We start from the raw sequence: 11,715 nt of genomic DNA on the forward strand, positions 1-11,715 counted from the left end.
TCATTTTGACTTGATCATTTTATAAGTAGCTCTCATGCTGAAAAAGTGTGAGCACCCCTGATCTAAGGGATCTGTCCGGTATGTATTCAGCATGTCAACTATGTAGGAGGGAGCTAAGCCATTCATAGATTTAAAGACAATAAGAAGTACTTTAAAATCTACTCTTTTTTTAACAGGGTTCCAGTGAAGAGAGGATAAAACAGGAGTGATGTGTTCATATCTCTTGGTTTTTGTTAGAATTCTGGCCGCAGCATTTTGAATAAGCTGGAGTTTATGTAACACTTGCTTTGTTAGTCCTGCAAAAAGTGCATTGCAATAATCTAATCTACTGGAGATAAAAGCATGAACCAACTTTTCAGAGTCTGATTGTGACAGAAAGCATCTTACTTTAGATATATTTCTGAGATGATAGAAGGCAGTCCTGGAGACATTAGCTATGTGTTTCTGGAAGTTAAGATCAACATCTAAAATAACACCCAAGTTTTTAAACTTAAACTGAGGGCAGGTGGAGGTGCTTCAGCTGGGCGATGCTGGCGGTTTGCAGCGGAAATAACAGTGAATATCTGATCAGAGTTGGACCAGCATCGGGTCCTGACGTAGACCCTGGGTCAGATCGGTCCCATCTCCGGTCTTTAGGTCTACTATAGTTTTTTTAAGGGTTTACCGCCGGGGGTTTAAGCTCTCGTGAAGTGTGGGGACGGGTTCTTTAAGGGTGCAATGTAAAGAGTTGATGACGGAGCTAGTGGAGGAGGATTAGGAGGTCTTTAAAGCCCCAGTCCTAGTTCTTCTTCATGTTTGCTCCAGGGTGACCCCCGACCTCCGTCCATGAACCGAACCGTCACCCCTCGGGCCCTCGGAGCGCCTGGGCCGACCGTGGTCCTGCTGGTTATTAGAAGTAGTGAAAGTGGGGGGGCATTGAGTGTCTGAACCGTTGGAGCAGCTGCAGTAACAGGTTTCTGCTGATCCTGGTCCTGCAGACCTGCTCAGACTTGTCCTCCTCCGTCTCCACTCTGATGTTTATGAACTCCTGTCAGCCTGCGGCCCGAGGCGCTGAAACTTTCCACGGCGGCGAGCAGCCGAGACCTCTCGGGTCGACCTCCAGTGTTATCCTACATTTTAAGGCGAAATATGTCCCAATATCCAGATCTCAAATTCAAATAAAGCTGCAAGCAGCGATGAACGGGCCCTCGCACCCTTGTGCACGTTCAGGCTGCAGTGGAAGCTTGTATGAGTTGCATGTAGATTCTTCAGGCCTGGACATTTAGCGGATGACACCAGCCACGACTCTATATCAAACCATTCAAGTTATGGCAGAAAGTAGGAACTATCAGATATCGACCAATCAGATGAAGGGGCGGGGCTAATTTGCAGCAATTATGTGCAAGGACTCAAAACCACGTCCGATGACACCACTAGGGCTGGGCGATTTTGGACAAAAATAAAATCCCGATTTTTTTCTCTGAAAACCCGATTTTCGATTTCGATTTCAATTTTTTTGGTAAAACTACAAAAGACAATGGAATAAATTGTTTCAAATATTTTATCTTTATTTTTAAAGAAAAATAGCAAACAAATTTCCCTATTGGAAATGAAGTGCAATTGAAAGATACTGTAAATCCTCCTTGAGTTTAGTAAAGTGACAACATTTACCATTTTCTTGACCAAACAAAGATGACTAGACGAGCTCTGTCTGTAATGCAGCCAGCTGCAAAAAAGGAACATCCATTTTCCGATTTTCCTATTTTTAACATCGATTGTGATTAATAAATCCGATTTAGATTTAAAATCGATTAATCGCACAGCCCTAGACACCACCCACAAATCTTTATATGACTATCTCTACTTTTCTGTTGGGCGTACAGAGGACAGTCATCCGCTATGACTGGAATCTGGCCAGGATTCAGAAACTCTGTTGCCTTCATGACCACAAGCATTGAGTGTTTCTGCACTCAATGTTGACATCTTCATGGCGTTTGCCATGTGAGAAGAAACCAGAGTAGGTCACTGATGTCTTGAAGTGTTCCATGGTTTTCTATCAGGACCTTGTGGAGATGGTCTAGCCATGCTTCGTCAGGCACCCCTGCTCGGTTGTTTTAAGTGAAAGTTGGTCTGGCTGTTCCATCTTGAATTGATGAAAGCTTGATTTCCCCAGCATATTCAGCTATATACGGCACAATGGCAAAGTCATCCGGAAGCTTGATAGTGGTGCCTTCAGAAGCTGAAGGCCCCACTATCCCCCCCCATGTTGTCACATGTCAGATGGTTAGTCAGGGATATAGCGGTGCCATGGAGCTCAAATAGACCACACTCGTCAATATTATCAACTCCACCAGTAGTGGCTTTCATTGTGGCTTTGTTCTGAAGTTGAGTTCATCTTAAGCCTGAACGATGGCCATAATGCTCACCCAATTAGATTATTGATACTACAGTGATAGTGACCTGTTCAATAAACACAAAATTGCATTCCTTGGGGGTGAAAATAGGGGTCTAGAGCCCTATATAATCTTTCTATGTGACTTAATTCTAGAGATATGGAGTTTTTATGTACAAAAAATGACCTTGAAAATTAAATTTGACCTTCAACATGACCTTGAAATAGGATATTTTCTCAGAATTGAATTCCTAGCACCAAAACAAGTAGAGAAAGTGACAAGTTCTGGAAATTAAACGCACTAAAATTGACTGACTTGGTTGAATTTAAAACGGCACAGATAATATACAAAGCAAAGAATAATTCACTCCCCTGCAACATACAAAAACTGTTTAAGGATAGAGATGGGCAATATGAGTTAAGGGGGGAACATAATCTCAAACAACCAACAGTTAAAACAACACTTAAATATGCAGGTAATAATTACTGATCTTTTTGTCCTTGTTTTAATCGGGACTATTTATCATTTATTTTTCCTTTTTTCTTTTCTTACTGGTTCTTTGTTGTTACATATTTTTTTTTTTTTTTGTGTTTGCTTCTTTTTTGGGTGGAAATGCTAGAAAGCATTTGTTATAGAAAATGTAAATTAATAATAATTAATAATAATTTGAAGGTTAAAGGATAGGCATTTATAAGCTCAGAGCTTCAGCCTATTCCTTTTCAATCTAAATGATTACACGACACGTTATGAATGAGTGTACCATATTGAGCAGATGATCGAAATAAATAAATAAATAAAGATACAACAATCTAGGACTAAGAGAAGCTGAGATATGACCTTTGGTCTTTTCAGCGGGAGCCATTTTGAATTTTCTGCAAACCGGCCACTAGGGGGCCGTCCCAATTTGTTTGCGGTGGTTTTTGAAAACCATATGTTCATACCTAACACCATGCAAAATATCAAAAACCTGTCACCAAGTGCACGATTTTAATGAATTCCCTCCCAGCTACTATGGGAAACCATTCAAAGGTTAAAGCAGAAAATATGGACTATCAAATATTGACCAATCACAAGAAAGGGCGGGGCTAATTCAGGCCAATGAAGGTCAAGTACTCAATACTGAGTCCGAATGACACCGCCCACATGTCTTTATCACAACCCGTTCAAAACTTACGGCAGAGAATAGGGACTATCAAATATGGACCAATCAGATGAAAGGGGGTCGCGCTTTTTGTCGTCTATCGCAAAAAGGCCCTCATTTCGTCAGAAGAAGGATAAAAACGAGGGAAAAAAAAATCCTACAGATACAATAGGGCCTTCGCACTGTAAGTGCTCGGGCCCTAATTAAGGCTGAGTCCGGGGGCTGCCGTCAGCTCTCCCCTCACCTCCGTGTTGAATTATTCAACATTATACGTGATCAAGGGCGCCATATTGTAGTCATCCCAAGGCTGCTCCACCATCACCACCTTAGCTGCCCAACCAACTTCCAGGTTCGCCAACAGGGACGATCAGCCGGCTACTTCCACTCAGACCTCCACCCTGACCTCCACCCTGACCTCCACCCTGACCTCCACCCAGACTAGGGTTGCCACATTTCAGAAATAGAAATAAGGGACAGCCCGATTTCAGCAGCGCAGGCGCCAAAAAAAGGGACATCCCCAAAACTTCTAAACTGCATAGAACTGTATTTATTTTATATGAAAAAACAAAACGCTTTGATTTAAAGTTTAAAGTGCTTTAATAGCATTGAACTTGCATGACTGTACAGACAGCCAACCATACTAGCAACTGAAATATCCTCCTATGCTATGTATGTCCATCAGCCAAGATGTAGAATATAGTCTACAGGTGAAGAATATGGTGTAAAAGTTAGTTTATTTCAATAATTCAACTTAAAAGGTGAAACTAATACATGTACATTACATAGTCTCATTACAGGCAAAGCAAGATATGTTAATCCTTTATTTGTTATAATTTTGATGATTGAATTGTTTATTGATTTCATAATATATTCACATTTTTTGAGATTTTTTATTTGGGTTGATTATGTGAGCCATAATCACCAAAATTATAACAAATAAAGTCTTGAAATATCTCACTTTGCATGGGAGTAGTGGGAAATAATACATTTGTTTCACCTTAAGTTGAATTTACTACAAATGAAGTTTTGCAATATATTCAAATTTTCCGACCTTCACCTGTATATTGTGACATAAATAAATAAGAGCATAATATGTGTCTGTATTGGTTCAATACGGAACGCAACTTTTAATTCCCAATTACGGAACAATTCCGTATTTCAAGGGACGGGTGGCAACCCTAACCCAGACCTCCACCCAGACCTCCACCCAGACCTCCACCGGGACTCTGGCAGGCCTCGGTTGAAGCCCCCAGGGCCTGAGGGACCTGGTGGGGCTCTTGGCTCTTGGCTCTTGGCTCTTGGTCGTTGGACGGATGGTCCCATCACAATGAAACCGCTACATCAAAGGTGGGCGTGTCCCAGGCTTGTTTGTTCCAGCCATTTAACCATATTTGGATTGATCAGGCTGGGCGGAGTAGCTTCTTTCAACACGGCTCAGCTGGAGGCGGGAAAGTTGTCCATCTGTCCATTCTTTATTGTTTTGTGCTGTTTTGTTGTTGGTTTTAATTGTTGGTCAAACATGAAAACAATCACAATGATTCTGACTCCAATAACTGACTGTGGTTTTTATCTCCTCAGACAGATGAACATATTAATCTGATGTTTAAGAAACTAGATTTATTTTTGGCTGGTTGTCAGTCACAGTTACGGGGTTAAGAGGGTTTAAATGGGTCCAGGAGGAGATTTAAAGGGTCAGAGAAGGTTTAAGAGGTTTTTATTTCAGTAAAACCTGTTGGTGCGTATTTTTGTAAAGAAAAAAAAAAGAACGTTAGAGGTAAGCGGCCGCGATGGTTTCGCTTCCTAACCGATGTGACGGGAATCATAGGGGTCGTCCTCATGGAAGCTGCCAGGATACCAGCATGACGGCCGCCGGCTCCCCTTCACCTGCGTGGGAGTCTGTGAGGGATTTCCTCCCGTCCCCAGGACGCTCAGGTGTGTTTACACCGCAACGGTGTAGGGGACTCGACTTCCGTCAGGAGACGAGAGAAAGTGGTGGGTACATTTCCATTTAAGTAGATGAGACCGATGTCTCTGGCAAAACTGAAGTCAAAGAGACAAAACAGAAATAAATATATTTATAAAAAGCAATCTGGGCAATGAAAGTACTCCCTTTCTGCCAAGAGTGGACGTCCCAGCAGCTGAGACACTGACGAAGTCATACAGGAAACAAATACTTCAAGTTGTTTGATTTGATTTGATTTGATTTGATCTTTATTCATCTTGAACAAAACAATATAAAAACACACCATACATCAACAACAATAATAAAGCACAACCAGTTTTGTTCAAGAAGGGACAGGAAGAAGCAAATGCTTATCTAGTCCGGCCCCTTCTTGCAATCTAAGAATATCCGATATATAAAAGAATAATAATAGCAATAACAATAATAATAATAATAACAATAATACATATATACCCTTCTTTTTGACATATAAAAGTATGTCAATATAAAAGTAATTAAAAGACAAGTGAGTCAATAATAAAAGTAGCTAAAACGAAAGGCATCAAGCACAGTAGAGAAGAAAAAAAGTCAATGAAAAAAAACAAACAAAAACAATCACCATAATAAAAGTAGCTAAAAAAGAAAGAAAAGCATCATGCACAGAAGAAAATAAGACAATGCAAAAAAATTAAATAAAAAATCATGGTCATTATAACATCAAATGTTGGTAGTTCAGTATGAGAATCTGCTTATAGCAGCGTTTGAATAGCCTGATGTTCTTGCAGACCTTCACACTTTCATCAAGATCCAGAGTGTTATACCATACACTGAAATGCACAGTTGTTGCTACCAAAGAATCTAAGCTGTTGAATCGTGGGATACGTTGTATTGTCCACACAAGACTGTGTCATCAAATTATTTTATAGAAGCTAAGATAAAATGTGAGAACGCCGACCGGACTGTAGTCTTGTCAGGTGTGTGTGTGTGTGTGTGTGTGTGTGTGTGTGTGTGTGTGTGTGTGTGTGTGTGTGTGTGTGTGTGTGTGTGTGTGTGTGTGTGTGTGTGTGTGTGTGTAACGTTATGCAAATGGCAGCCAGCCACCGGCGTGGCGGTTAACGGGCCGACCACACACGCCTCCGTCAGCGCTAGCGTGCCCTCCGGCAGCAGCAGGGCTGTGATGACACGTCTCGTCAAGGATGTTAACAGCTCGTATGTTTGTTTGGGCTCGTGGATGATGAGGAGGATAAGCCGGACCGCCGGTTTCTGTTCGGATAAACAATGTAAAAACAGATCAGAACTCTGTGGAAGCTGGTTGTGGACCGGTTTTACTCTGTTTTGCAGAGCTGGTGAAGATTAGAGAAAACTGCTTGCCCAGTTCTTCTTTTACAGTCTCTGAATCTGGCACGCGTCAGCCTCACCTGAGACAGGTGCCTCTGGGTAAATACCAGAGTACATAGTCAGTGATTGATCAACATGTATCGTCAACCTGCATATATCTTCTATTTTTTATTTTTTTTACCTTGTCTGCACACATATTAATGGTTGATACCATGCCGGTAAAAACATATATATGTGCATTATTACTATATTTTATATATATATATACATATATATACGCATACAAACCCTGTTTTTTTTTTTTGTGGGGGGGGGCACGTCGAGCACTGGAAATCTGCAACAAAAACCTAAAACAAAACACAAAACCGACACGGAGCCGACCAAAACACAAGCAGCGATTTATTTTATAATGTTTTATATATTTATTGTTGATATTGCACTGTTTTTTGTTGTACTGAAGGCCTGCACCCTACCTTTTCGTTGCACTTGTTATAATGACAATAAAGAGAATCTTGAATCTTGAATCTTGAATCTTGAATCTTATGCTCCACATGTCTGGAACAAACTCCCAGAAGGCCTTAAATCAGCTGAAACTCTGTTTATTTAAATCCAGGTTGAAGACTCATCTGTTCTCATCTGCCTTTGAATAAAGCTCTGAATCTGCACTGTTACTTTTAGTTTTAAAGCTACATTTTACATTTTAAATCATGCTTTCTATTTATGTTTGTATGTCTTTTTAAAGCACTTTGAATCACCTTGATTTTGAATTGTTGAATTGTGTTATACAAATAAACTTGCATTGAGTCTAAACTTTGAACCTGGACCTGGAGTTTGACCTCAAGTCTATGCATGTGGCAAAAATAGTTAGTTAAGTTAAAGTCCTGATGAAATCTGAGACAACTGTCCGTCATAATTATGGGCTTGCTCTTTTGTCTGATGAGGATGGGGTTAACAGCTAGTTAACATTTCTTCAGGTAGTTACCACTGCCTTAACTTCTGACCTGTGAATGAAGACCTAACCACTGCGACCGGCTCTGGGTTGTTCTGGAGTTCACCAGAGCTCACCAGAGCTCACCAGAGCTCACCAGAGCTCACCAGAGCTCACCAGAGCTCACCAGAGGACCCTTATGTGACGCGTCACACTTGCGCTGTAGATTAAAGCTGAATAACTTCAGTTGTTTTTGCAGAAGTGTGTTTGGAGAGGAATTTCGACATGAAGGTGTCTCCGCGACCGCAAGCAGGATTCTGATTGGCTGCTTCAGGCCGAAGTCAGCAGGTGAGCTTGTTCACTTAGACATGCAAATCCTGCGGATCCACTGGAAGAGGGGGGCCGGGGTACCCTGGGGGGAAGTGGTGGAGTAACGAGACGTGTGACCGTAAACACACGACACACTCCGACCTCCTGCTGCTGCTATGGCAACAAGAGTCGATGAAGACTATCAGATCCTGATCCCAGAGATCTGTGAATGTGTGATGATGAAAGCATGAAGCCGACACCGGTGAAAGTGTGACGTTTGTTTACGGCCCACAGACACACACACACACACACACACACACACACACACACACACACACACGTGTGTGTGTGTGTGTGTGTGTGTGTGTGTGTAGACTTCAGGTCAGAACCAAGTTGAAAGCAGTGGACCAGTGAAGGTCCGAGGTGTCTGCTTATAATCGCAGGTCAAAGGTTAAATAGCAACTGCAGGATTATTGGAGTCCAGCTGCTCTTATATCAGGTTTTGATAATTTAACTATAAAGAAAAGACACTTTGGTGACAGACACATCTGCTCTCGGTCCACTAGAACAGGACCAGATGTGCTGAATCAGTTTCACCGGCGCTCTCATCAACAGCTAATTACAACTTCACGTTTTGCTGGGAGCTTCTTCAAGTTCCTGCTGGTTCCCTGACCGCATCACTTTGTGCTCCAACTGCTGCTGAAAATATGTATTTTTCTTTCATTCTTCAACTTTACTTCCAACATACTGAACACACAACTGTGTTCTGGGCAAGGACGAGGACAGGAAGTGGTTTAATTTGAGATAACAGAAAGGAGACGTAGTCGTGGTCCACGAATGTTCCCTGAAGCAGAACAGAACTGGACTCTGTCTTTGGATGTTGGACCAAAAGAGACGAGGCTGACGGCTGGATTTGGCCCATGGATGTCTAGTTTGACATAAAATCCCCTGCAAGGCCCAGCTGCAAAGTCGGGCTCAATAACCAGTATTAGTGGAGAACTAACCAGAGTTTTCTCACTGTTTCATTTCTTTTTCTTGGAATGTAACCCTCCACCTCGCTGCACAAAGCTTTCTACAACTGACCCTGATGTGTTGTTGCGTTAGCATCAGTGAGGTTTAGATGTGTTTTGATTCGACTTGAATGTGATCATTTTTAAGGGTTTGAAATTCTCCCATCACACTAGAATTGTACCAAAGAAGGGAGTCCCCAGAGCAAAATCTGGCAAAAGGCCCCAAAGAGCTAGCTGGGTGAACGTAGTAATCCTCCCCAGGTGTTTTAAGTTTTCTCCATAATTATTTCAGTCACAGTGGATAGGTTTATGGCATCATTCATAAGGCCCCCCAAAAAACAGAAACGGCCCTGGATAGAGTTAAAAGAAACCTTAAAAGTTTAATCAAGTAATTAAATAGAAACTAGTTGTATATTCAAGTCAATTCAGTTTTATTAGCATCTATTACAATAAAAGTCTCTCGGATCTTTCCAGAGACCTGACTCCTGAGCAATTATTACACAAACAACGGCAGGAAAAACTCCCCCAGTGGGACAAAAACCTTAATTTAAACAGTGTATAAATATATTTAAAAAAAAGAGAATGAAGGAAAAATTAGACTTGCTTTTCTTTTTTATTCCAAACAAGACTTTTATGACGAATTTGAACAAATTCATTCCATTATTGCATATTTTAAAACAAAAATAATCTTTTAAAAAAGATAAATAGAAGCATTCCAACACTTTCAACAGAAAAGTGCAGCCGAATAAGAAGTCGTTTATCTTAAACAACAGTCTTTATTTTACGAGAGGAGGTCCAGAACATCAGAAAATCTGAGCGTGAACGGACGTTCACTCTGGACCTGAACCTCCTGCAGCTCCCGGACCTCCTGCATCCACGGTGTCTCTGGACTGAACGCCGTCTGCAGCTCCATGTAGAGCGGCAGCGAGGAAGAAGGTGCCGTGGGGGGGGCGTAGAGCGGAGGAGAGGAGCTGCAGGCGTCCCACCGCGGCACCACGGCGCCGGGCGAGCAGGACGACCCCGGAGGAGGCGAGGATTCTTCCGGAAACTGCAGACATTGCAAGGAAGAGGAGCCGTGAGGAGGAGGAGGAGGAGGAGGAGGAGGAGGAGGGTCCTGCAGGGGACACAGGAAGCTGCAGTGCATGCTGGGATCTTTGGCGTCAGGTTCTGGTGAGGAGGAAGAGGGTTTCCTGTCGGCTGAGGCCTTCCTCTTCCTGCGGCGCCGGAAGTTTCCGTTGTCAAAGACCTTCTCACAGTTGGGGTCCAGAGTCCAGTAGCTTCCTTTACCTGCTGAGAAGAAGAAAATCATCCAATAAAAACCAACAACAGTGACGTATAAGTGATTCTATCAAAAGCAGAAGCTTTTCTGTTACTCTGTTGTCAGGTTTCTTGGACTCACCGGGGTCGTTGTTGCAGCGTGGGACCTTCTTGAAGCACTCGTTGAGCGACAGGTTGTGTCGGATGGAGTTCTGCCAGGCGACGCCCCTGCGGCGGTAGAACGGGAACTGCTGGGAGACGTACTGGTAGATCTGGCTCAGCGTCAGCCGCTGCTCCGGCGAACTCTGGATGGCCATGGCGATGAGGGCTGAGTAGGAGTACGGCGGCCGGACCATGCTCAGCAGGCGGTCCGGGGAGCCCCAGGAGCTCCAGGAGCCGGCCAGGGGGCCGGACAAGAAGGGGAAGGAGTCTCTGTACGCTTGGTTGATTTCTGGTAGAAGTCCAGGTGTCCTGCAGACCAGGTCCAGGTCTGAGCCGGTGAGCCAGGAGTCCTTGTGGGTGGCCGGCGGTTGCCACGATAGCGGGCCAGACTCGGGAGGAGGCGGCGGACTGTACAAGCTGAAGTCAAACTCCTGCTGGGGGAGACAACATCCCTGCAGGGGGGAGGACAGACTCTGATCCATGCTGGTCACATGTGTCGGCACCTGCTGCTCACCTGAGACTCTTATACGCTGCAGCCCCGCCCACCACGCAGGTGATTGGCTGTTGTGTGTGTGTGAGGGAGAGAGAGGCGGTGGGGGCTGATTTGAATACGAACAGGCTGAATTCTTCCCCCCAGGACGGGTGAGGACCTAAGAATGATAAACTCCCACTTTCACCCAGTACACATTTACCTTCTGACTATCTTCTTGAGTTCTTCTCATTCAGATGTGGTTTTTTTAATGCTTTCCAATGATAAATGTTTGACTTTACTTTACTCATAGTGACATGTACAGTCTTATTTGCTCAGGAGTCAATATAATATAAGTTGTAAAAACAATATCCCATGCACACTCACACACATTTATTTTTTGTCTTTATTCTTTATTATTTATATATTGCATTATTAGTTTGCCATCACTTTTGTATAGTTTTACTTTCTGTTTTTTTGTATGTTAATCTTGACATGAAATTTTGGAGGAGGCTTCAAATAAGCCCAATGGGTTTTTTGCCTCTTCCTGCACCTATAGTGTTTATCATTGATATGTCCTGTATATTTTTTAAAAACTGTGCAAAACAATAAACTAAACTAAAACTAAACTAACTTAACTTTGAGCTGATGAGAAGCAGAATTCAGGGTCATTAATGAAGGAAAGCATGAGTTGTCAGATTTATTATGAGTAAGTCAGAGAGGACTGATGTCCAGATAAGAATAAGAGTCTGAAAAACTGTCAATCCAACTTTTATTTACTGCTGCT

At 42.7% G+C, this 11,715-nt stretch overlaps 1 protein-coding gene across 1 annotated transcript; it reads right to left on the minus strand.

The window, feature by feature from the left end:
• Positions 1-9,680: 9,680 nt before the first annotated feature.
• Positions 9,681-10,941, minus strand: foxi3a (forkhead box I3a). The gene is made up of 2 exons (XM_061739130.1): positions 10,440-10,941; positions 9,681-10,330 (listed from the first exon to the last, which is right to left on the minus strand). The coding sequence occupies exons 1-2, from the start codon at positions 10,939-10,941 to the stop codon at positions 9,822-9,824; spliced, it is 1,011 nt and encodes a 336-aa protein (XP_061595114.1). The 3' UTR covers positions 9,681-9,821.
• Positions 10,942-11,715: the final 774 nt, after the last annotated feature.

The sequence above is a fragment of the Cololabis saira genome, chromosome 14, assembly GCF_033807715.1.
Source record: "Cololabis saira isolate AMF1-May2022 chromosome 14, fColSai1.1, whole genome shotgun sequence".
NCBI classification, from domain to species: Eukaryota; Metazoa; Chordata; class Actinopteri; order Beloniformes; family Belonidae; genus Cololabis; species Cololabis saira.